Here is a 26,762-nt window from a genome sequence, read left to right as displayed (position 1 = left end):
GTACGCCAGCGCACACAAGAGAGAAGACATAAGGTTGCCATAGACACCATAAAAAAAAACACGTGAATTTTTGTAATGATTTGGGGGTGAAGGTGGCCCACTAGGGACTTACACATCCATAAATCACTTACAGTCCTTGTCTTATTTAATGTAAGCCTGCTGAAATGTATACATATACACAATGTCAGTCCGGAGTTCACGCCAGTCAAACTCAATCAAGCCCAGATAAAGTATTTGAAAAGATTTCAGTCACAATGTACACAATGTTAATTAACAATGTAATACTAAGTATGTTTAAACAATGTAAAATACAAATAAAAGCTAGTTCATCACAGAATGGTTATCAGTAATTATGAGCTGTCTTTTGCCATGTGATTTCATTCTTTAATTGTGTCTTCATGTATGTGTGTATGTGCAGACATGCATGTTCGTGTGTGTGGATGCGTGTACATGCATGTGTGGTGCAATGCATACATATGTGTGCGTGTTCTCTGATATATACAGGGAACTGCCAAAAGAGAAGGAAACACTACATTTGGCAAGTAGGTGTATAGAAAGCAGGTGCGGTTTTCTGAGTTAATTAACATCTTATAAAAATGACCATTATTTTGGCTACAAGAGATCTCTTTGACTTTGATATTGATCTGTGTGGAAAGGAAATAACTAGCCAGTTGCACAACTAAATGCCTTCAACCTTCCGCATCTAAACCCTCTGAATCACAGAGGTGCGGCGGCTGCCTTAATCCACGTCATATGTGCCCAGGGAGCAGTTGTTGTTGGGTAACTGGCTAGCTCAAGGGCAGAACAGCAGATTTTTTTCCTAACCTTTGCCGGCTCGGGGATTCAAACCAGCGATCTTTCTGTTACCGGCCAAACGCACTTAACCGCTGGGCTACCTGCCGCCCTCTGGGTTTGTCTGCGTGTGTGAGTGTTTGTGTCTCTCTCTCTCTGGGGGTTAGATTGTAAGCAAAACAACAAATTGATGTCTTCTGTAGGTTAAACAAAGTTATTCTCTATTCATAGACAGAGCTAGAATCGTCTTGAGGACATTCAGCACAGAATACATCACCTGCAGGATGTCAATGTCCTTTCTTATGTTTCAACATGGCTACTAAATAGGTGAACCTCTCCCTGCATATATCACAGCTGTAAGGCTTCTCTCCAGTGTGAGTGCGCTTGTGTACAGCCAGTGCGTCGGTTCGGGAAAACCTCTTCCCGCACTGATCACAGGCGTGAGGCTTCTCTCCAGTATGAGTTCTCTTGTGTGCAGCCAGGTTTTGTGACCGACTGAAGCTCTTCCCACAGACAAAGCATGGGTAAGGTTTCTCCCCAGTGTGGGTTCGCTGGTGAATCACCAAAGAATTATACTGAGAAAATCTCTTTCCACATTGATCACAGACGTATGGCAGCTCACCGGTGTGCACACGCTGGTGTGTTGTTAAACCTTGGCGGAATATGAAGCTCCTGCCACAGTCGGTGCAGTGGTATGGTTTCACTCCTTGGTGTATCTTCATGTGCGTTCTGAAGTTGCTTGGATGGTTGAAGGTCTTCCCGCACAGGTCGCAGACAATGGACTTCTCTTTACTGTGCCTTTTCTGGTGTTTCTTCAGATAAATTGGATGAGAGAAACAATGCCCACACTCAGAGCAGCGATAAGTTCTCTCTCCCCGGTCATGGGTCAGCTGGTGAAATTTAAGATTACCTTTTGTAGTAAAACATGCTCCACATTTAGAGCAGTGGAAGGGCCTTTCGTCAGAGGGCTTGTGTTTGTGTTTGTGTGCTTTCAGTAAACTGGCGTGAATGAACCGCATTCCGCAGACGGAACATTGGAATGGTTTCTCTTCAGTATGCATTCTCATATGGAAATTAAAGGATGCCGAAATACAAAACTTCTTCTCGCAGTAGGAGCATTGGTAAGGCCTTTCTGCGGCAGGAATGTGTGTTTGCTCGTGTGCTTTCAGAGTGGATTTCTGAGCAAAACTTTTCTTGCACTTGGAGCATTGAAATGGTTTCTCTCCTGTGTGTTTTCTTTGATGGTTTTTGAAGGTTGATAAAAAACTGTAGCTCTTCCCGCAGTCAGAGCAGTGGTAAGACCTTTCTGCGGGAGGCTCATGTACCGTCTTCTCATGTATTTTTCGATAGTGGTTGTTTGCAAAACCTTTCCCACACTTGGAGCATTGGAATAGTTTATTTTCGGTGTGGGTGCTTTGATGGATTTTCAAGCTTGATAAAACACTGAAACTCTTGCCGCAGTCAGAGCAGTGGTGAGGTTTCTTCCCAGTGTGCATCTGCTGGTGAATCTTAAGAGTCATTTTTTGACTGAAAGTATCCCCACACTGTGAGCAGCAGTAAGGTTTCTCTCTCGTATGGATTCTTCTGTGCATTTTGAGTGTCGCTGGACAGCCGAAAGTCTTCCCACACTCAGAGCAGCAGTGGTGTGGTTTCTTCCCTGTATGTCTCTGCGGTTGTTTATTGAGGTGTTTTGATGTGGGGAGACTCCAGTCTGTGTTGTCAGCATGAGGTTGTTGTTGAGGCTCCCCAGAAGATCCATGGTTGCCACGTCTCTCTCCTGTGTGAAAGAGACGAACAGTGAATACAGTTTGTCCAACAGAAGAAAGTGACAAAATACTGAGGTATTACAGTCCCTTCCAAAAGTATTCACACCCCTTGACTTTTTCCCACGTTGGTTGTGTTACAGCCTGAATTTACACACATATACCCCATAATATCAAGGTGGAATTATCTTTTTAGAGATTTTTACAAATTAATAAAAAATTAAAAGGTGAAAAATCTTCAGTCAACCCATTTGTTATGGCAAACCTAAATAAGTTCAGGAGTATAATATTTATTTTATAAAACAGACCTTGAATAACCCTTGGAGCCTGGTGAAGTTATTAAATACACTTTGGATGGTGTATCAATACACCCAGTCACTACAAATATAAAGGCGTCTTTCCTAACGCGGTTGCCAGAGAGGAAGGAAACTGCTCGGGAATTGAAGACTAATGGCTGTGATAGGAGAAAACAGAGTGAAAAATAGGGAACGTGTACAAGGCTCTGCATCTGTCCTCGTGCTCCTAGACCTTATTGCCGCTTTTGACACCATCGATCACCAGATTATTTTGGAGAGATTAGACAAGTTCTTGCTTGGTTGTCAGAAAGATATAATTTTGTCTCTGTGGATGGTTTGTCCTCTGACAAATCAATTGTACGTTTCGGGGTGTTCCTCAAGGTTCTGTTTTAGGACCATTATTTTTTCAACTTCTTGGTGATGTCATTCGGAAACACAATGGCAACTTTCACTGCTATGCGGACAACACATTGCTGGAAATTTTGATGAAACATGTTGAAGCACCAAATTGCTTACCCTGGAAGCGGATGGGGTCAAATTTTTTGCTTTTAAACTGTGACAAAATGAAGATGCTAGTTCTAGGTCAGGTCCAAAGAAACAATAAGATCTGCTGTTTGATCCGACAATTAATCTTAATGGTTGTACAGTCGTCTCAAATAAAACGGTAGGACATCAGCGTTACCCTAGACCCCATCTTTGTAACATTGCTACCCAGATAAGCACTACATGCACTTCAGTTACTGCTGCTAACCACTGTGGTGGAAATGTAATATTCATTATATACTGTACTGTTTAATTAGACATACTATGCTGTTTTACTTAGAGATTTGTCCATTGTTATAAGTTTGTATTTTTACTGACACAGGCTAGTCTTGTGTGACTTAGTGATTAATCTGAGCGTACAGATTTATGAGCTGCTTGGGTGCAATCGCAGTATGCGACCTCCTATTTTTACGATCGGCAGGAATTTAGCTATGTGGGAAGTGCAGGGAGGAACAGAGAACGGTGGCGATATCAGCTATCTTGATCTACATAGACAAGCTAAATTACTTTTTACAACTCTGTTGCCAGGGCCTGATACTGCACATCTGCTAACTGTCACAAATATAAAAGGATGTATTTACTTTAAGAGGAGATGGATAACTTTGTTCGTTGGGCTTTCAACACTAAACTACTCTTAGTAATGGTTGATTGCTTCATTTTTGCAAATCTTATACTAAATTGTTTTTTTTTTTAAGAATCTGCAGTCTCTCTTACTATAGAATTCTGCAACACCACGGCTGCTAGAATCTTGACTAGAACCAAAACAATAACTATCATATTACTCCAGTGATAGCCTCTACACTGACTTCCTGTTAAGGCTAGGTAATGGAATGATGTGAGAGATAGAGGATAGACAGAGAGATGGGGCAGAGGCAGAGAGAGAGAGGTAATGAAGTGATGTGAGAGAGGGAGGATAGACAGAGAGATGGGGGAGAGGCAGAGAGAGGTAATGGAGTGATGTGAGACAGATAGGATAGACAGAGAGATGGGGCAGAGGCAGAGAGAGGTAATGGAATGATGTGAGAGATAGAGGATAGACAGAGAGATGGGGCAGAGGCAGAGAGAGGTAATGGAGTGATGTGAGAGAGGGAGGATAGACAGAGAGATGGGGGAGAGGCAGAGAGAGGTAATGGAATGATGTGAGACAGATAGGATAGACAGAGAGATGGGGCAGAGGCAGAGAGAGGTAATGGAATGATGTGAGAGATAGAGGATAGACAGAGAGATGGGGCAGAGGCAGAGAGAGAGAGGTAATGAAGTGATGTGAGAGAGGGAGGATAGACAGAGAGATGGGGCAGAGGCAGAGAGAGGTAACGGAGTGATGTGAGAGAGGGAGGATAGACAGAGAGATGGGGCAGAGGCAGAGAGAGGTAACGGAGTGATGTGAGAGAGGGAGGATAGACAGAGAGATGGGGCAAAGGCAGAGAGAGGTAATGGAGTGATGTGAGAGGGCAGAGGGGTGCACTGCATGTCACTGTGCTCTATGTTTAACGAATCTACAATGAAAAAATGTATTGATGTAACTTAGAAAACGTTGATATCAAACTGCACTGTAAATTAGACAACTAAACGTTGATATCAGAGGCCCCTGGACTGCACTGTAATGTTAGAAAACAACATCTAAACTTCACAATGGTCCCAAAACAAAAGGTATCCTGCTGCACTTACTTTGATGAATCACGTCTCCTTCCTCCTCCTCGTCTCCTTCCTCCTCCTCATCGTCTCCTTCCTCCTCCTCGTCTCCTCCTCCAGCAGTTCCTCTTAACCCTGGTGTTTTCCTGCAGTCGACCAGCCGCACAGACACCCTCTTCAGACCCTGCAGTAAGGCATTACCAGGAGAGGACAGAGAGGGGGCCCCACTCTCTCTCTTCAGACCCAGCAGTAAGGCATTACCAGGAGAGGACAGAGAGGGGGACCCACTCACTCTCTTCTCTCTCTGCTCTGGTGTGTGTCTCTCTGGTGCTGGTTCTGCCTCCAGCTCTTTGCTAGGCAACAAATCCCTGTCTTCCACACATTCTTCGTCGCAGTCTACAGCATCCTCGTCATCAAAGGATTGGCTGGGACTCATGGGTTCCCCCTCCAGCCTTTTGCTAGGTAACCAATCCATGTCCTTCTGGTTCTCGTCTTCATCACAGTCTACAGCGTCGTCATCAATGGATTGGCTGGGACTCAAAGGTGCACCGATACCCTCCTCCTGTATCTTCCTGATGTCCTCTTTCAGTTGGAGTAACCAAGACATTCCCTGCTCCTTCGATTCCATTGAATCTGCATTTTCCCAAAGTTCCTCCAGGATTTTACGGCACAATGAGTGATGGTGATTGTTTCCTTGAACATCAGAGCCATCCTTGCCACCGATTCCACTGCGTTCACACAGGCAGCGTAAATTGTCGTTGGTTAAAGTGTATAAACTCTGTTCCATTTCATCCATCAACGTTTCCCTCTCTCCACTCATGTTGTCCTGCTCACGTGGCAACAACAGCAATGAAGTCAATGTCAAGACTGATATAGTTCAGTTAGATGACCTGTAATGAAAATGAAAGATTAGAACACATTAACGATTGCATCTGTCATTTCACCCTAAAATGTTGTTTCTTTTTACTTTGAGTGTTAAATTAGTTTAGGAATATTCAGGCATGTTTAAAGTAAATATTCATGTTGGTATAGTCACAAAATGACATGAAAAGGCTATGCATGTCAAGATGACATGGTGGTTTACATCTATTGTGTTTTGTCTTAGTTTGATTAATACCTAGGAACTAAGATGACATCATATAGAGAGATCTGTGGAAGGGAACCATTTCAATTACGGCGGGCATGGGGTCCCTACTTGCGGATCTTCACAGGGGAACCCAGGCAGTGGGAGAGCAGGGATACATGTTCCCCGGTTTCAGATACACCAGGGGAGGCAGATGTCTGATGCAGTTTCAGTGTTCTCTGCTGTGTTGTTGGCACTAGTGTGGGATAGTGTTGGGGTGGTGTTGGGGTAGTGTTGGGGTAGTGTTGGGGTAGTGTTGGGGTAGTGTGGGCTAGTGTTGGGCTAGCGTTGGGCTAGCGTTGGGCTAGTGTTGGGCTAGTGTTGGGGTGGTGTTGGGGTAGTGTTGGGGTGGTGTTGGTGTTGGGCTAGTGTTGGGGTGGTGTTGGGCTAGTGTTGGGGTGGTGTTGGGTAGTGTTGGGTAGTGTTGGGTAGTGTTGGGTAGTGTTGGGCTAGTGTTGGGCTAGTGTTGGGCTAGTGTTGGGCTAGTGTTGGGCTAGTGTTGGGCTAGTGTTGGGGTAGTGTTGGGGTGGTGTTGGGGTAGTGTTGGGGTGGTGTTGGGGTGGTGTTGGGGTGGTGTTGGGGTGGTGTTGGGGTGGTGTTGGGGTAGTGTTGGGGTGGTGTTGGGGTGGTTGGAAGACGTGGGGCCTAAAAGGGTTACTGTGTTCAGACTGCCGCTGCCCTGGTCACGCTGAGAGAAGGGAAGTCTAGAGCACAACCAGACTTGTTAAATCGAGCTGTTGATGGCGCTTAATAGGGTGGAAAGCTTCTCTGTCAAATGGCACCTCCTGCTCTCTGTTACTGTGGATATTTGGATTTGGATTTACTCAAATGTTCATCACGGACAACATGCAGCGTGTAGCTACAGCTTTCAATACCAGTGTTGTCCTGAATACAGCTGCTGGTATCGACGCAGCTGTCTTTTGTGGCTAAAGCAGTCTGGACTGGTTGAAGCCGAGGGGGAAGGATTATTTTGGAAGTGTTTCAGTCTGCCGTGAATCATCATTATCCATACACCGGTAAGAGTCTACAGTTAAAATGCTAAGATGGCTACATACGTTAGTCTCAACTGTATCAAAAAGTTGTTTTCATTGCTAGCTATTGTTCGCTATATAGCTAGTTAGATAAACAGTTGCATTCAGGTAAAGTTGTAGCCAGATAGCTAGCTGAGCTGCCCAGCCGCATTCTGCTGTTAAGATTGATAGCTGATGTGCTAAGCCCTGCATGACGATCCTCTCTTTCTCATGTTTGTCATGTTCAACTAGCTAGCTACTGACAATAGCCACTGTGGTGCGAATGCTAATCAAACCCCATTTTAAGTGATTAGGGACACATGCTAAGTTGGTTAGCTAGCGAGCCAGAATGAAATTATCAATAAATAGCTAGCTAGCTATTGGACAATAGATGTCAAGGTCGTTTTCCCTTGCATGTTCAACTAGCTATATGAATACCACTTACATCTAGGCAGCTGGTAATTATGAAGCTAAATATTTGCTAAATCTAGCTAGTAATCTTGTGTCTGCATTGCCATTGTTGGACTGGAAGCAGGTTAAGTGTGTACAGGGCGTTTTAGTACAGCTGTAGAGGTCAACAGGAAATAACAATCTATAAGATTAATTAATGTTTTAACCCCCTTTTCTGGAATTTGTCTTTCAACATAAACGTGCTCTCCAGGAGATGATCAAGGGTGAACAAGAAACACATCACTTTTGGCCTGACAAACTTTACAACAATTGAACCGCTTTCCTTGAAGTTCTTGATGATCCAATAAATGGTTGATTTAGATGCAATCTTACTGGCAGCAATCTCCTTGCCTGTGAATCCCTTTTTGTGCAAAGCAATGATGACGGCACGTGTTTCCTTGCAGGTAACCATGGTAGACAGAGGAAGAATAATGATTCCAAGCACCACCCTCCCTTTGAAGCTTCCAGTCTGTTATTCAAACTCAATCAGCATGACAGAGTGATCTCCAGCCTTGTCCTCATCAACACTCACACACCTGTGTTAACGAGAGAATCACTGACATGATGTCAGCTGGTCCTTTAATGGCAGGGCTGAAATACAGTGGAAATGTTTATTTGGGATTCAGTTCATTTGCATGGCAAAGAGGGACTTTGCAATTAATTGCAATTCATCTGATCACTCTTCATAACATTCTGGAGTATATGAAAATTGCCATCACAGAAACTGAGGCAGCAGACTTTGTGAAAATTAATATTTGTGTCATTCTCAACTTTTGGCCACAACTGTACACCCCCAGGAAGAATGACACTTTTTAAATTACAATTCTGACAAGCGAGCACTTAGATATGATCATTTTCATAGCCTGGTTCACCAACTACTTCGCAGACAGATCAGTGTGTCAAATCGGAGGGCCTGTTGTCCGGACCTCTGGCAGTCTCTATGGGGGTACCACAGGGTTCAATTCTCGGGCCGACTCTTTTCTCTGTATATATCAACGATGTCGCTCTTGCTGCGGGTGATTCCCTGATCCACCTCTATGCAGACGACACCATTCTGTATACATCTGGCCCTTCCTTGGACACTGTGTTAACTAACCTCCAGACAAGCTTCAATACCATACAACACTCCTTCCGTGGCCTCCAACTGCTCTTAAATGCTAGTAAAACCAAATGCATGCTTTTCAACCGTTCGCTGCCCGCACCCGCCCGACCGACCAGCATCACTACTCTGGATGGTTCTGACCTAGAATATGTGGACACCGACAAATACCTAGGTGTCTGGCTAGACTGTAAACTCTCCTTCCAGACTCATATCAAACATCTCCAATCCAAAATCAAATCCAGAATCGCCTTTCTATTTTGCAACAAAAACTCCTTCCCTCACGCCGCCAAACTTACCCTAGTAAAACTGACTATCCTACCGATCCTCGACTTCAGCAATGTCAACTACAAAATAGCTTCCAATACTCTACTCAGCAAACTGGATGCAGTCGATCACAGTGCCATCCGTTTTGTGACCAAAGCCCTTTATACCACCCACCACTGCGACCTGTATGCTCTAGTCGGCTGGCCCTCGCTACACATTCGTCGCCAGACCCACTGGCTCCAGGTCATCTATAAGTCTATGCTAGGTAAAGCCCCGCCTTATCTCAGTTCACTGGTCACGATAACAACACCCATCCGTAGCACGCGCTCCAGCAGGTATATCTCACTGGTCGTCCCCAAAGCCAGCACCTCTTTGGCCGCCTTTCCTTCCAGTTCTCTGCTGACAGTGACTGGAATGAATTACAAAAAATCGCTGAAGCTGGAGACTTAGACTTCCCTCACTAACTTTAAACATCAGCTATCTGAGCAGCTAACCGATCGCTGCAGCTGTACATAGTCCATCTGTAAATAGCCCACCCAATCTACCTACCTCATCCCCATATTATTTGTATTTACTATTCTGCTCTTTTGCACACCAGTATCACTACTTGCACATCATCATCTGCTCATCCAACACTCCAGTGTTAATCTGCTAAATTATAATTACTTCGCTACTATGGCCTATTTATTGGCTTACCTCCTCACGCCATTTGCACACACTGTATATAGACTTAATTTTTTTATATTGTGTTGACTGTACGCTTGTTTATTCCATGTGTAAGTCTATGTTGTTTGTGTCGCACTGCTTTGTTTTATCTTGGTGAGGTCCCAGTTGTAAATGAGAACTTGTTCTCAACTAGCTTACCTGGTTAAATAAAGGTGAAATTAAAGAAAAAAATGAATGTCTGGGAATGATGGAGAATAAGGCATTTGTGAAAATTCCTAAGCAATATATTCAGCTGGTGTTGCGTGTTGGTAAATCCATCAACTATTCTGCATCAGGCGCACACAGACCAGACTGCTCTGAAATCGGAGTAGATAGCCAGAGCGACTTCTACAACCGCTAGAGATATGCTTACTGGATAGCAGTCGTTCAAGTTCAGCATAGCTAGCTAGCAAAGTGAATCACATTTTTTGCTAGCTAACCAAATGACACCTGGATCTAGTTGTAGCCACCGAAAAACGATGAGGGGTTAAAAATCGGTCACTCAACCACTCCTCCAATGACATGACATCCTCCCAGCAGCTACCCAATATGAGGCTCCGTGCTTTAAACTTGCCACATAAACAGATACGCTAGCCTATTAGCCACGTTATAACTGCCTTGTGATCATTGCTAGTTTGATTGTATTGACATTCCCAGCCTTAGTTACATTCGTCCGTTTTTGTCCAAAATATTGAGTAATTGAAACTGAAACAGTGCATTCCGAATATAGGCAGCAAACAATTGCCCAGGCCAGCTGTGATTTACAGAACATTTGCTACCTACCAGTTACAGTAGAAAAGCTAACGTTAGCTAGCTAACAGGCCAGCGCGTCTCTGTCCAACCTGAACAAGAAGTATACCTCGTGACTTTCGCTTGATGTTCCTTCGACGACGTTGTTTTGAGATCAGTTTTAAACTGTATTTTGGAGTTTGAATGTAGAAATTCCCACTATGTTGGAAGACTGATCTAGTTAGGGTTAGCTGCTCATTCTTTGCTTGGATCCAATGTATGCTATGCCGTCATCACACACAGACCAGACCAATCGAGTATCGATAGATCAATGGTAAACTCTATGGCTAGAGCTGTTGTGGCTGAGGATGCTCCTCGTAATCTCACTTCAGGATACATTTTTGGTGCATTTAGAATGTTCTCAGGCAAATGTAAATTGTGAAAAAAATGATTTTTGAAGTTCAGATGAGCTTTTTCTGTGATTTTATTAATATTACGAGAGGTTTACTACGTACTTCTCAACATGAAAAAAGGCGTGCATTGGTAAAAAATGTAATCAAAACACTAACATATATTACTCAATTCTACCTTATAGCATACATCAATTGATAAACCCAAACGGAAAAGTTATACATTGGAATATATTTAAATAACATTGAATTAAACATAAAATGTCAATATATTATTTTTACATATGGGAAAGTATATGAAATAAGAAACTCTTCACTAGGTGTTTTCTATTGAACTTCTATTTAGAGATATGGAACCGACCACTAGTTGTTTTCTGTCAGGTGGATGAATTGGCTTGGCAAAGAAGAAATGCTAACTAAGAGAGTTTATTTTTTGTGAATAACATTTTAGAGAAATAAGCTTTTTGTGTTTGGAACATTTCTGGGTTCTTTTATTTCAGCTCGTGAAACATGGGACCAACTCTTCACATGTTGCGTTTATATTTTTGTTCAGTGTAGATCACAGCTATAAGGTTTCTCTCCAGTGTGTACACACTATTTGGGTCATGACATTACCTCTGAGGGTCGCGCCCTCTCCAAAGATAGATTAGAGGCAATGAATTAGTTCAACTGCTGCAGGACTGTGTTTATGGGAGAAAGATGGAGACGAGTGAAGTTGGCCTGGACTGTTTTTGCCAAGTTCTGATATTGTGGCAATGTCTCCTCTGACCGTACATGTGCCTCATCCTGTGCACACAATTATTACACAGGCAAAAACCTGCAAGACTATCCTGTTGACAATGTCCCATATGTTACTCTGAAACAATGTACAATTCTTAACCCTTCAACTCTTCTCCCTACAGCAGATGCCGGTGAAGACCATGACTGTAGTTGATTGTAGCCATAGGTTGGACTCGTTACACAATCCAGACTTCATTTCTTTGGTCGATTGCATAGGCAGCAGAACTATTTGGCTTGACTAGAGCTTGTGTATTTTGGCCAAGGACAGCTCTGTTAACATTTACACTGACAGTAGAGTTCTGTTAACATTTACACTGACAGTAGAGAGAGTTCTGTTAACATTTACACTGACAGTAGAGAGAGTTCTGTTAACATTTACACTGACAGTAGAGAGAGTTCTGTTAACATTTACACTGACAGTAGATAAGAGCTCTGTTAACATTTACACTGACAGTAGATAAGAGCTCTGTTAACATTTACACTGACAGTAGAGAGAGTTCTGTTAACATTTACACTGACAGTAGATAAGAGCTCTGTTAACATTTACACTGACAGTAGAGAGAGCTCTGTTAACATTTACACTGACAGTAGAGAGCTCTGCTAACATTTACACTGACAGTAGAGAGAGCTCTGTTAACATCTACACTGACAGTAGAGAGAGCTCTGTTAACATCTACACTGACAGTAGATATGCATTTGGTATAGTGCATTATTTTTTTTAACATTGTGGAAGAATAGAGGGGTTTTGACCTCGTCTAGAAAACAGATTGCACACAGTAATCTTGTTTCGTCTCTTACAGTCTGTCCAGCTGCCGTCCTCTGTTTCTATAATCAAATCGGGCACATTCTTCCTCTAACAATAACCTTTCTCTGGGGAACGCTAAGGCTGACTGCACAGCCAAAATTGCTGCCTCATCTTCTATTTCCCTCCTACAGATGGCAGCAGTTCCTGCTTCCACTAATGACATCATTGCTTTGCAGGCAACGGCTGATGCATCAGAGAAGGACGCCTGGCGTGTATGGCTGGACTACTGGAGAAGACCATCCATGCCACGTTGTACTTTCCAATTTCTTGCCACATAGTCAAGACCATGTGTCAAAAGGAGGGATGGTGGCGCTTGTAAATAGATATTTATGTACAGTAGGGTTTTTACTGTGTTTGCAGAACATTTCACAGGTGGTGGGGTTGTGCATGACTAACAACGTTGAACCAAACTCTGAAAATAACATTTATTAAACAAATTGGTGAAACATGCCTGACATGGGTAAAGGTGCTTCCATTGGCACTGATGAGTATGAGAGGCAGATTCCATTATAATAACTGTTGATCCCAGAAAGAAACTCTAGTCTCGAGAGTTACCTTAAAAAGGAAGCTCCCTCCAAAGTTTACATCTCCCCTTCTGAGTTGGCTGGTGTATTTTATAATTTCGGTACATTACATATCAATCTCAAAATAAGACATTTAATGAGTGCGAAGCAGAAAGTAACATTGTTAGGTTAGGCTAAAATGCAAACAATGCCTTCCAATAAGGAGAACGTTATCATGTTTGTTTTGTTTGTTTTTAAACCTTACAATAAGTGTAAAAGCAGAACATAGTTTGAGTGTGATCTATGTGCATTAGCAGTAGTGATTGAGAGGGTCTTTCCTATTGGGAAGAAAGGGAGGCTCCTAGTTGAAGGAAACAGATATGGAGACTAGTGAAAGTAACAAAGTGAATGGTAATATTAGCGGCTTTCAGATAGCACTCTAATAACACAATATCTTAGTAATTTGAAGAAGTAAAGGTTTCAATACAAGGTCACATGACAGAGGGATTGAGCATTCCATTATGTGGAACACTGTCCAGAATTGGAGTAGATCGAAGTAAATGTTTTAGTACCGAATACTGAGCTGATAAGTCAGCCCCAACTTTTTGAAGGTCCTGATCTGGGAAATGGTACCAAAAAATGTCTGCAGCATTGAAGGTCCCCAAGAACACATTGGCCTCCATCATTCTTAAATGGAAGAAGTTTGGAACCACCAAGACACTTCCTAGAGCCCACCAAGACACTTCCTAGAGCTGGCCGCCCGAACAAACTGAGGTTGGAGCAGAAGGGCCTTGGTCTCGGAAGTGACCAAGAACCTGATGGTCACGCTGACAGAGCTCCAGAGTTCCTCTGTGGCGATGGGAGAACCTTCCAGAAGGACAACCATCTCTGCAGCACTCCTTTACGGTAGAGTGGCCAGACAGAAGCCACTCCTTCCTGTATATGTACTACCACTACTATGCAAATTTCAAGTCTACAGTGGGGCAAAAAAGTAGTTAGTCAGCCACCAATTGTCCAAGTTCTCCCACTTAAAAAGATGAGAGAGGCCTGTAATTTTCATCATATGTACACTTCAACTACGACAGACAAAATGAGAAAAAAATCCAGAAAATCACATTGTAGGATTTTTAAAGAATTTATTTGCAAATTATGGTGGAAAATAAGTATTTGGTCACCTACAAACAAGCAAGATTTCTGGCTCTCACAGACCTGTAACTTCTTCTTTAAGAGGCTCCTCTGTCCTCCACTTGTTACCTGTATTAATGGCACCTGTTTGAACTTGTTATCAGTATAAAAGACACCTGTCCACAACCTCCAACAGTCACACTCCAAACTCCACTATGGCCAAGACCAAAGAGCTGTCAAAGGAGACCAGAAACAAAATTGTAGACCTGCACCAGGCTGGGAAGACTGAATCTGCAATAGGTAAGCAGCTTGGTTTGAAGAAATCAACTGTGGGAGCAATTATTAGGAAATGGAAGACATACAAGACCACTGAAAATCTCTCTCGAACTGGGGCTCCACGCAAGATCTCACCCCGTGGGGTCAAAATGATCACAAGAACGGTGAGCAAAAATCCCAGAACCACACGGGGGGACCTAGTGAATGACCTGCAGAGAGCTGGGACCAAAGTAACAAAGCCTACCATCAGTAACACACTACGCCGCCAGGGAATCAAACACGTGTCCCCCTGCTTAAGCCAGTACATGTCCAGGACCGTCTGAAATTTGCTAGAGAGCTTTTGGATGATCCAGAAGAAGATTGGGAGAATGTCATATGGTCAGATGAAACCAAAATATAACTTTTTGGTAAAAACCCAACTCGTCGTGTTTGGAGGACAAAGAATGCTGAGTTGCATCCAAAGAACACCATACCTACTGTGAAGCATGGGGGTGGAAACATCATGCTTTGGGGCGGTTTTTCTGCAAATGGACCAGGACGACTGATCCGTGTAAAGGAAAGAATGAATGGGGCCATGTATCGTGAGATTTTGAGTGAAAACCTCCTTCCATCAGCAAGGGCATTGAAGATGAAACGTGGCTGGGTCTTTCAGCATGACAATGATCCCAAACACACCGCCCGGGCAACGAAGGAGTGGCTTCGTAAGAAGCATTTCAAGGTCCTGGAGTGGCCTAGCCAGTCTCCAGATCTCAACCCCATAGAAAATCTTTGGATGGAGTTGAAAGTCCGTGTTGCCCAGCAACAGCCCCAAAACATCACTGCTCTAGAGGAGATTTGCATGGAGGAATGGGCCAAAATACCAGCAACAGTGTGTGAAAACCTTGTGAAGACTTACAGAAAACTTTTGAGATAGGATTTGGGGGAGAGGAACCTGATCCTACACCTGTCAGGTGTGTATGTATACAACACAACATTATGATTTCAGACTATCTAAAGCGACAATCCTTGCTTTCAAAAACCACAGTAACCACTCTCAAAGACCAGAGTAACTACTCTCAAAACTCATAGTAACCACTCTGTGCTCCCAATTCCTCTGGGTGGAAAGGAAATGAGGGATAACTAGCCAGTTGCACAACTAAATGCCTTCAACATTCCGCATCTAAACCCTCTGAATAACAGAGGTGCGGCGAGCTGCCTTAATCCTCGTCATATGTGCCCAGGGAGCAGTTGTTGTTGGGTAACTGGCTAGCTCAAGGGCAAAACAGCAGATTTTTTTCCTAACCTTTGCCGGCTCGGGGATTCAAACCAGCGATCTTTCTGTTACCGGCCAAACGCACTTAACCGCTGGGCTACCTGCCGCCCTCTGGGTTTGTCTGCGTGTGTGAGTGTTTGTGTCTCTCTCTCTCTGGGGGTTAGATTGTAAGTAAAACAACAAATTGAGGTCTTCTGCAAGTTAAACAAAGTTCTCTATTCATAGACAGAGCTGGAATCGTCCTGAGGACATTCAGCACAGAGTACATCACCTGCAGGATGTCCATGTCCATTCTTATGTTTCAACATGGCTACTAAATAGGTGAATGTCTCCCTGCATATATCACAGCTGTAAGGCTTCTCTCCAGTGTGAGTGCGCTTGTGTACAGCCAGTGCGTCGGTTCGGGAAAACCTCTTCCCGCACTGATCACAGGCATGAGGCTTCTCTCCGGTATGAGTTCTCTTGTGTGCAGCCAGGTTTTGTGACCGACTGAAGCTCTTCCCACAGACAAAGCATGGGTAAGGTTTCACTCCGGTGTGTGTTCGCTGGTGAGTCACCAAAGAATTGGACTGAGAAAACCTCCTCCCACATTGATTGCAGACGTATGGCATCTCTCCGGTGTGCACACGCTGGTGTTTTGTTAAACCTTGGCGGAATATGAAGCTCCTGCCACAGTCGGAGCAGTGGTACGGTTTCACTCCTTGGTGTATCTTCATGTGCGTTCTGAAGTTGCTTGGATGGTTGAAGGTCTTCCCGCACAGCTCACAGACAATGGACTTCTCTTTACTGTGTCTCTTCTGGTGTTTCTTCAGATATATCAGATGAGAGAAACAATGACCACACTCAGAACAGCGGTAAGGTCTCTCTCTTGGGTTGTGCATCAGCTGGTGAAATTTGAGACTACCTTTCGTGGCAAAACCCGCACCACATTCTGAGCAGCTGAAGGGCTTTTCTTCAGTGGGCTTGTGTTTAAACTTGTGTGATTTCAGTAAATAGGCTTGAATGAACCGCATTCCGCAGTCTGAACATTGGAATGGTTTCTCTTCAGTATGCATTCTCATATGGAAATTAAAGGATGCCGAAATACAAAACTTCTTCTCGCAGTAGGAGCATTGGTAAGGCCTTTCTGCGGCAGGAATGTGTGTTTGCTCGTGTGCTTTCAGAGTGGATTTCTGAGCAAAACTTTTCTTGCACTTGGAGCATTGGAATGGTTTCTCTCCGGTGTGTTTTCTTTGATGGTTTTTGAAGGTTGATAAAAAACTGTAGCTCTTCCCGCAGTCAGAGCAGTGGTAAGACCTTTCTGTGGGAGGCTCATGTACTGTTTTCTCATGTATTTTTCGATAGTGGTTGTTTGCAAAACCTTTCCCACACTTGGAGCATTGGAATGGTTTATTTTCAGTGTGGGTGCATTGATGGATTTTCAAGCCTGATAAAACACTGAAACTCTTTCCGCAGTCATAGCAGTGGTGAGGTTTCTTCCCTGCATGTCTCTGTGGTTGTTTGTGGAAGTGTTTTGATGTGGCGAGACTCCAGTCTGGGTCGTCAGCATGATGAGGTTGTTGTTGAGGCTCCCCAGAAGATCCACGGTTGCCACGTCTCTCTCCTGTGTGAAAGAGACAATCAAACAAACAGTGAATACAGTTTGTCCAAACAGAAGTGACATCATATTGAGGTATTACAGTGCCTTCTGGAAATATTCAGACCCCTTTACTTTTTCCACATTTTGTTACGGTACAGCATTTTTCTAAAATGGATTCAATAAATAAACAATCCTCAGCAATCTACACACAATACCCCATAATGACCAAGCGAAAGCAGGTTGACATTTTTGCACATTTATTAAAAATAAAAAAACATGTACCTAAGTATTCAGACCCTTCGCTATGAGACTTAAAATTGAGCTCAGGTGCATCCTGTTTCCATTGATCATCCTTGAGCTGTTTCTACAACTTGGGAGTCAACTTGTGGTAAATCCAATTGATTGAACATGATTTGGAAAGGCACACATCGGTCTACATAAGGTCCCACGGTTGACAGTGCATGTCAGAGCAAAAACCAAGCTATGAGGTCGAAGGAATTGTTCGTAGAGCTCTCGAGACAGGATTGTGTCGAGGCACAGATCTGGGAAAGGGTACCAAAAAATGTCTGCAGCATTGAAGGTCCCCAAGAACACAGTGGCCTCCATCATTCTTAAATAGAAGAAGTTTGGAACCACCAAGACACTTCTTAGAGCTGACCGCCCGACCAAACTGAGTAATCGGGGCAGAAGCGCCTTGGTCAGGGAGGTGACCAAGAACCCAATGGTCACTGACAGAGCTCTAGAGTTCCTCTGTGGAAATGGGAGAACATTCCAGAAGGACAACCATCTCCGCAGCACTCCTCAGTAAAAGGCACATGACAGCTCGCTTGGAGTTTGCCAAAAGGCACCTAAAGACTCTCAGACCATGAGAAACAAGATTATCTGGTCTGATGAAACTCTTTCCCCTGAATGCCAAGTGCCACGTCTGGAGGAAACCTGGCACCATCCCACGGTAAAGCATAGTGGTGGCAGCATCATGCTGTAAGGTTCACCTTACAACAGGTCAATGACCCTAAGCACACAGCCAAGACAATGCAGGCGTGGCTTCACAACAAGTCTCTGAATGTCCTTGAGTGGCCCAGCCAGAGCCCGGACTTGCACCCAATCTAACATCTCTGGAGAGACCTGAAAATAGCTGTGCAGCAGCGCTCCCTATCCAACCTCAAGCAGAGAAGAATGGGAGAAACTCCCCAAATACAGGTGTGCCAAGCTTGTAGTGTCATACCCAAGAAGACTAGAGGCTGTAATCACTGCCAAAGGTGCTTCAACAAAGTACTGAATAAAGGGTCTGAATACCTATGTAAATGTGTTTTCATATATATATATATATATAAATTAGCAAACATTTCTAAGAAACTGTTTTGCCTTGTCATTATGGGGTATTGTGTGGAGATTGATGAGGGAAAAAACTATTTAATCAATTTCAGAATAAGGCTGTAACCTAACGAAATTGGAAGAAGTTGAGGGGTCTGAATACCTTCAGAAAGTATTCACACCCTTTATCTTTCCCACATTGTTTGTGTTACAGAATTAATTTACATACAATACCCCATAATGTCAAAGTGGAATTATCTTTTTAGAGTTCTAGAGTTCTACAAATTCTACAAAGAGTTCTAGAGTTCTACAGAGTTTTAGAGTTCTACAAATTAATTTAAAGTGAAAAGCTTAAAATGTAAGTATTCAAACAATAAGTTTACAAATAACAAATAACAATTTGTTATGGAAAGCCTAAATAAGTTTAGGAATTAAAAAATAATAATAATACCAGTAATTGAATATCCTTTTGAGCCTGGTGAAGTTATTAATTACACTTTGGATGGTGTATCAATACACCCAGTCACTATACATATCAGTGGTGGAAAAAGTACCCAATTATCATACTTGAGTAAAAGTAAAGATACCTTAATAGAAAATGACTCAAGTAAAAGTCACCCAGTAAATTACTACTTGAGTAAAAGTCTAAAAGTATTTTGTTTTAAAATATACTTAAGTATCAAGAGTAAAAGTATGAGTAATTTAAAATTCCTTATATTAAGCAAACCAGACATCACAATGTTTTTTATTGTATTTACGGATAGCCAGGGGCACACTCCAACAGTCAGACATAATTTACAAACGATGCATTTGTGTTTAGTGAGTCCGCCAGATCAGAGACAGTAGGTATGACCAGGGATGTGTGAATTGGACCATTTCCTGTCCAACTAAGCATTCAAAATGTAACAAGTACTTTTGGGTGTCAGGGAAAATGTAAGGAGTAAAAAGTACATTATTTTCTTTAGGAATGTAGTGAAGTAAAAGTTGTCAAAAATATAAAATAGTAAAGTACAGATACCCCACAAAACAACTTAAGTAGTACTTCAAAGTATTTTTACTTAAGTACTTTACACCACTGACAAATATACAGGTGTCCTTCCTAAAGCGGTTGCCGGAGAGGAAGGAAACTGCTCAGGGATTTCACCATGAGGCCAATGGTCATTTTAAAACAAAAACTTTAATGGCTGTGATAGGAGAAAACTGAGGACGGATCAACAACATTGTAGTTACTCTATAATACTAACCTAAATGACAGAGTGAAAAGAAGGAAGCCAGTACAAGGCTCTGCATCTGTCCTCGTGCTCCTAGACCTTACTGCCGCTTTTGACACCATCGATCACCAGATTATTTTGGAGAGATTGGAAACCCTAATTGGTCTAACATGGACAAGTTCTTGCTTGGTTGTTGGAAAGATTTGTACGTTTTGTTGTTCCTCAAGGTTCCGTTTTAGGACCACTATTTTTTTCACTATATATTCTACTTCTTGGTGATGTCATTCGGAAACACAATGTCAACTTTCACTGCTATGCAGACGACACACAGCTGTACATTTCGATGAAACATTTTGCAGCTTTAAATAGTAGGACTGTGCGGCTCCCATAGTCTGTTCTGGACTCAGGGACTGTGAAGAGACCTCTGGTGGCATGTCGAGGGGTATGCATGGGATGTCCGAGCTGTGTGCTACTAGTTTAAAAACAGACACCTCGGTGCATTCAGCACGTCAACACTTCTTACAAAAACAAGTAGTGATGAAGTCAATCTCTCTGAACAGTAGTCCAGGTGCCTCACCAGCAGGGGGGTGCAGTGGCAGAAAGGGAGGGCAGACTGAGTCACGGTAGAGATGTAAAAAGTAGGAGACAATGGAGAAAAGGTGAGGGAGGATAGACAGAGAGATGGGGCAAAGGCAAAGAGAGAGGTAATGGAGTGATGTGAGAGGGAGGATAGACAGAGATGAGCAGAGGCAAAGAGAGAGGTAATGGAGTGATGTGAGAGAGGGAGGGAGGATAGACAGAGATGGGCAGAGGCAAAGAGAGAGGTAATGGAGTGATGTGAGAGAGGATAGACAGAGAGATGGGGCAGAGGCAGAGAGATAATGGAGTGATGTCAGAGAGATAATGGAGCGATGTTAGATAGAGGTAATGGAGTGATGTGAGAGAGAGGGGTAATGGAGTGATGTGAGAGAGAGGGGTAATGGAGTGATGTGAGAGAGAGAGAGAGAGAGGTAATGGAGTGATGTTAGAGAGGTAATGGAGCGATGTCAGAGAGAGAGGTAATGGAGCGATGTTAGAGGGCAGGGTAATGGAGTGATGTTAGAGGGCAGAGGGAGTGATGTTAGAGGGCAGGGGGAGTGATGTTAGAGGGCAGGGGGAGTGATGTTAGAGGGCAGGGGGAGTGATGTTAGAGGACAGGGGGAGTGATGTTAGATGGCAGGGTAATGGAGTGATGTTAGAAAGCGGGGTAATGGATGCGATGTTAGAGGGCAGGGGGAGTGATGTGAGAGAGAGGTAATGGAGTGGTGTCAGAGAGAGAGGTAATGGAGTGATGTTAGAAAGCGGGGTAATGGATGCGATGTTAGAGGGCAGGGGGAGCGATGTTAGAGGGCAGGGGGAGTGCATTACATGTCGCTGTCCTCTATATTTTACGATTCTAAAATTAAGGCATTAAATTAAAACCTTTGCATTTTAAGTAGGCATTTCACAGTAATACCGGTTGTATTCGGCACGTGTGAAAAATACATTTGATTGGATTTGGTATGTCACTGTCCTCTTAACGATTCTACAATGTTACACACAAAGGTATTGATGCAACTTACAAGCGTTGATATCAGAGGCCCCTGGACTGCACTGTAATGTTAGAAAACAACATCTAAACTTCACAATGGAAGCAAAACAAAAGGTATTCTGCTGCACTTACTTTGATGAATCACGTCTCCTTCCTCCTCCTCCTCGTCTCCTTCCTCCTCTTCATCGTCTCCTTCCTCCTCCTCGTCTCCTCCTCCAGCAGTTCCTCTTAACCCTGGTGTTTTCCTGCAGTCGACCAGCCGCACAGACACTCTCTTCAGACCCTGCAGTAAGGCATTACTAGGAGAGGACAGAGAGGGGGACCCACTCACTCTCTTCAGACCCAACAGTAAGGCATTACTAGGAGAGGACAGAGAGGGGGACCCACTCACTCTCTTCAGACCCTGCAGTAAGGCATTACCAGGTGAGGACAGAGAGGGGGACCCACTCACTCTCTTCAGACCCTGCAGTAAGGCATTACCAGGTGAGGACAGAGAGGGGGACCCACTCACTCTCTTCTCCCTCTGCTCTGGTGTGTGTCTCTCTGGAGCTGGTTCTGCCTCAAGCCCTTTGCTAGGCAACCAATCCCTGTCCTCATCCCATTCTTCATCATCATCATCAATGGATTGGCTGGGACTCAAAGGTGCACTGATACCCTCCTCCTGTATCTTCCTGATGTCCTCTTTCAGTTGGAGTAACCAAGACATTCCCTGCTCCTCCGATTCCATTGAATCTGCATTTTCCCAAGTTCCTCCAGGATTTTACGGCACAATGAGTGATGGTGATTGTTTCCTTGAACATCAGAGCCATCCTTGCCACCTATTCCACTGCGTTCACACAGGCAGCGTAAATTGTCGTTGGTTAAAGTGTATAAACTCTGTTCCATTTCATCCATCAACATTTCCCTCTCTCCACTCATATTGTCCTGCTCACGTGGCAACAACAGCAATGAAGTCAATGTCAAGACTGATATAGTTCAGTTAGATGGCCTGTAATGAAAATAAAATGAAAGATTAGAACACATTAGTGCTGACTCCATTTAGTCGACTGGTCCATTGTTTGGCTGTTGGTCAACAGAGATTTCTTTAGTTGAGCAGTAGCAAAAAATATATAATAATCATGGTGTACAAGACACCTTTCTGATTGGCTCCTGTCTGAGTGGACTGATCCATTGTGGAGGCCGTGGGGATGGTACAGTCCATCAGTCTAAGACATGTGCTACTGTAATTGTATATGGCTATATTGTCAGAACAACACTAATAAAAAATATATATATATTAAAACAAATGCGGTCTCTCTCCGCGGTTCTGAATCACAGCAGGGCGCTGTTGAATTGGCGCCTTTTCCTAGACCATGTTGCTATGTGCATAATAGAAAAGTTAACCAGCATTTTGGTGAGATGTTAGAGAGAGAGGTAATGGAGTGATGTTAGAGAGAGGTAATGGAGTGATGTTAGAGAGAGAGGTAATGGAGTGATGTTAGAGAGAGAGGTAATGGAGTGATGCTAGAGAGGTAATGGAGTGATGTTAGAGAGAGAGGTAATGGAGTGATGCTAGAGAGAGAGGTAATGGAGTGATGTTAGAGAGAGAGGTAATGGAGTGATGTTAGAGAGGTAATGGAGTGATGTTAGAGAGAGAGGTAATGGAGTGATGTTAGAGAGAGAGGTAATGGAGTGATGTTAGAGAGAGAGGTAGTGGAGTGATGTTAGAGAGAGAGGTAATGGAGTGATGTTAGAGAGAGAGGTAATGGAGTGATGTTAGAGAGAGAGGTAGTGGAGTGATGTTAGAGAGAGAGGTAATGGAGTGATGCTAGAGAGGTAATGGAGTGATGTTAGAGAGAGAGGTAATGGAGTGATGTTAGAGAGAGAGGTAATGGAGTGATGTTAGAGAGAGAGGTAATGGAGTGATGTTAGAGAGAGAGGTAGTGGAGTGATGTTAGAGAGAGAGGTAGTGGAGTGATGTTAGAGAGAGAGGTAATGGAGTGATGTTAGAGAGAGAGGTAGTGGAGTGATGTTAGAGAGAGAGGTAATGGAGTGATGTTAGAGAGAGAGGTAGTGGAGTGATGTTAGAGAGAGAGGTAATGGAGTGATGTTAGAGAGAGAGGTAGTGGAGTGATGTTAGAGAGAGAGGTAATGGAGTGATGTTAGAGAGAGAGGTAATGGAGTGATGTTAGAGAGAGAGAGGTAATGGAGTGATGTTAGAGAGAGGTATTGTAGTGATGTTAGAGAGAGAGGTAATGGAGTGATGTTAGATAGAGAGGTAATGGAGTGATGTTATAGAGAGGCAATGGAGATAATGGAGTGATGTTAGAGAGAGAGGTAATGTAGTGATGTTAGAGAGAGAGGTAATGGAGTGATGTTATAGAGAGAGGTAATGGAGTGATGTTAGAGAGAGAGGTAATGGAGTGATGTTAGAGAGAGGGGTAATGGAGTGATGTTAGAGAGAGAGGTGTTGAGAACAATGCGGTGCAGTTAGGAGACGATAAAACAGCCCGTTCCTTAATGGTCTAAGGAAAGTGAGGAAACCCCATCTTCATTAGGTCTATAATCAACAGCCTAACTGTTAGGTCTATAATCAACAGCCTAACTGTTAAGTGCCTGGCTTTATACATCATCCATTTACTGTACCAATCAAAACATTTTGGACACACCTCCCCATTCAATGGTTTGTCTTTATTTTTACTATTTTCTACACTGTAGAATAATAGTAAAGATATCAAAACTATGTAATAACACATATGGAATCATGTAGTAACCCCAAAAAAAGTGTTAAACAAATCAAAATAGAGATTCTTCAAAGTAGCCAACCATTACCTCATGAAACTGGTTGAGAGAATGTCAATAGTGTACAAAGCTGTCATCAAGGCAGTCACCGGGAATGCATTTCCATTAACATGTGTGCCTTGTTAAAAGTTAATTTATGGAATTTCTTTCCTTCTTAATGCGTTTGAGCCAATCCGTTCTGCTGTGACAAGGTAGGGGTGGGTATACAGATTTGGTAAAAGACCAAGTCTATATAATGGCAAGAACAGCTCAAATAAGCAAAGAGAAATGACAGTCCATCATTACTTTAAGACATGATGGTCAGTCAATCCCGGAAAATGTCAAGAACTTTGAAAGTTTCTTCAAGTGCAGTCGCAAAAACCATGAAGCGCTATGATGAAACTGGCTCTCATGAGGACCGCCACAGGAAAGGAAGACCCACAGTTAGCACTGCTGCTGAGGATAAGTTCATTAGAGTTACCAGCCTCAGAAATTGCAGCCCAAATAAATGCTTCACAGACACATCTCAACATTAACTGTTCAGAGGAGACCGTGTGAATCAGGCCTTCATGGTCAAATTGCTGCAGAGAAACGACTATTAAAGGACACAAATAATAAGAAGAGGCTTGCTTGGGCCAAGAAACACGAGCAATGAACATTAGACCGGTGGAAATCTGTCCTTTGGTCTGATGAGTCCAAATTTGAAATATTTTTTTGTAGATCATCCATTCATCTACTCTGGTCTCACAAAGATGAATGGCTGATCTCCGTATGTGTGGTTCCCACCGTGAGGCATGTTGGAGGAGGTGTGATGGTGTGGGGTGGGGGCTTTGCTAGTGACACTGTCAGTGATTTATTTAGAATTCAAGGCACACTTATCCAGCATGGCTACCACAGCATTCAACAGCAATACGCCATCCCATCTGGTTTGCACTTAGTGGGACTATCATTTGTTTTTCAACAGGACAATGACCCAACACACCTCCAGGCTGTGTAAGGGCTATTTTACCAAGAAGGTGTGTGATGGAGTGTCGCATCAGATGACCTGGCCTCCACAATCACCCGACCTCAACCCGATTGAGATGGTTTGGGATGAGTTGGACTGCAGAGTGAAGGAAAAGCAGCCAACAAGTGCTCAGCATATGTGGGAACTCCTTCAAGACTGTTGGAAAAGCATTCCAGGTGAAGCTGGTTGAGAGAATGCCAAGAGTGTGCAAAGCTGTCATCAAGGCAAAGGGTGGCTACTTTGAAGAATCTCAAAAATATTTTGATTTGTTTAACACTTTTTTGGTTACTACATGATACCATATGTGTTATTTCATAGGTTTGATGTCTTCACTATTATTATACAATGTAGAAAATAGTAAAAATAAAGAAAAACCCTGGAATGAGTATGTGTGTCCAAACTTTTGACTGGTACTGTATATTATCAAGCATTTCATACGTTATCCAGATACTGACTGTTAGCACTTGGTGGTCTATCGCTGCTTCCACCTGAATGGGCTTTAGGTGAGGCAGACAAACCTGTAGCCATATTACTTCAACAGTAATTAACATGAGATCCTCTAGAAGCTTTACAGGAATGTGGTTATGAATATAAAACGGCCACAGCTCCACCTTTGGCATTTCTGTAGATCTTATAACCATGTTTGTCAGAATATGAATGTTATCTGTTACTAGCAAATTATTGATTTTATGAACCCTGTTTTTTAAGCTACATATGTTAACATGGGCTAAATGTAGCACTTTTCTGGGATGCTTGCTTGTTTTTATTGCTTTACTGGGAAGCTTAGCAGACGTAGACATGCTCATGTTATTTATGTTAGTGCAGGGTGAGCTGCACACAGTGGACTTCCTACTAGGACACACCGCCTCAGTGCTAACAGTATCACTCTGGTTCATAGGCACATGATTACTGCATACAATAGCTGTGGGATCAGCAGAGGCATTCAGGGCAGTAAGCGGGACACAAAATAGGTTACTTACATTGGTTACTTACAAGTTAGGATGTTGTCAGCTATACCACAGATAGAACAATGAGACAAACATTTCACCAGATGTTTAAATTTGAAGCATCCGCTTAGCATTTCCACTCACTGCCAAATATGGTAGTGAGAGGAAGCCCACTGGCCGGCAGTGGGAGAAGATGGAACGATATGAATTTTGGTCAACATTCCGCACATTTTTCCATCAATGAAATAGTTCTGTTCCCAAAACTAGAATCTGTTATTAACATAGTGACTAAGTTTAATAGACTTTACCTTTTGCAAACATTTTTTTTTTAAAGTTCTGTTTAGCAGGAGTGCTAAGGCAAATGTAGTTATTGCACACGTGCACTTCACACAGTAGACGATCCCTAACGGAAATCTGCAGATGCATGCTAGACCATGCCAATAGGATCTCGCTAGCTCGTGCTTGGCTCTGCCCACCTCTTTGCTTGTTATGGCTACTATGTCTCATTTGTTCCCATTGGAAACGAAGGGTTTACACAAATCTCTGCTGTTGAAAACTAGATGTTAGTCGAAAAGAAATGAGATAATGTCTAGATGCTTTTTGTAGTGGATCAAGTTTATAAATTGCCTGGCTGGGCTGATGAGACAGTGGATTGCACAATCAGATGGAACAGAGTAAATAGGCATTTTAACGTGGTTAGAGCGTTGGACTAGTAACCGAAAGGTTGCAAGTTCAAATCCCCGAGCTGACAAGGTACAAATCTGTCGTTCTGCCCATGAACAGGCAGTTAATCCACTGTTCCTAGGCCGTCATTG

General features: G+C 43.1%; 2 protein-coding genes across 3 annotated transcripts; both read right to left on the bottom strand.

Moving 5' to 3' along the window:
- Positions 1-62: 62 nt before the first annotated feature.
- Positions 63-10,728, bottom strand: LOC110485369 (uncharacterized). Of its 2 annotated transcripts, none has more exons than XM_090195074.1 (3): positions 10,464-10,728; positions 5,063-5,916; positions 63-2,569 (listed from the first exon to the last, which is right to left on the bottom strand). In XM_090195074.1, exons 2-3 carry the CDS (start codon positions 5,844-5,846, stop codon positions 1,080-1,082), a joined length of 2,274 nt encoding a protein of 757 aa, XP_090051200.1. In that variant the 5' UTR covers positions 5,847-5,916; positions 10,464-10,728; the 3' UTR covers positions 63-1,079. The 2 variants fall into 2 exon arrangements, with proteins under 2 accessions (XP_090051200.1, XP_090051201.1); XM_090195075.1 differs by having other exon boundaries at positions 10,540-10,721.
- Positions 10,729-14,028: 3,300 nt separating this feature from the next.
- Positions 14,029-22,222, bottom strand: LOC149978692 (uncharacterized). Its single transcript, XM_090195077.1, has 2 exons — positions 21,367-22,222; positions 14,029-17,163 (listed from the first exon to the last, which is right to left on the bottom strand). The coding sequence occupies exons 1-2, from the start codon at positions 21,959-21,961 to the stop codon at positions 15,776-15,778; spliced, it is 1,983 nt and encodes a 660-aa protein (XP_090051203.1). The 5' UTR covers positions 21,962-22,222; the 3' UTR covers positions 14,029-15,775.
- Between the last annotated feature and the right edge of the window lie 4,540 nt (positions 22,223-26,762).

Source organism: Oncorhynchus mykiss, chromosome 13 (assembly GCF_057628025.1).
Source record: "Oncorhynchus mykiss isolate SJ-2025 chromosome 13, ASM5762802v1, whole genome shotgun sequence".
NCBI classification, from domain to species: Eukaryota; Metazoa; Chordata; class Actinopteri; order Salmoniformes; family Salmonidae; genus Oncorhynchus; species Oncorhynchus mykiss.
This window is presented reverse-complemented; position numbering and strand designations above follow the sequence as displayed.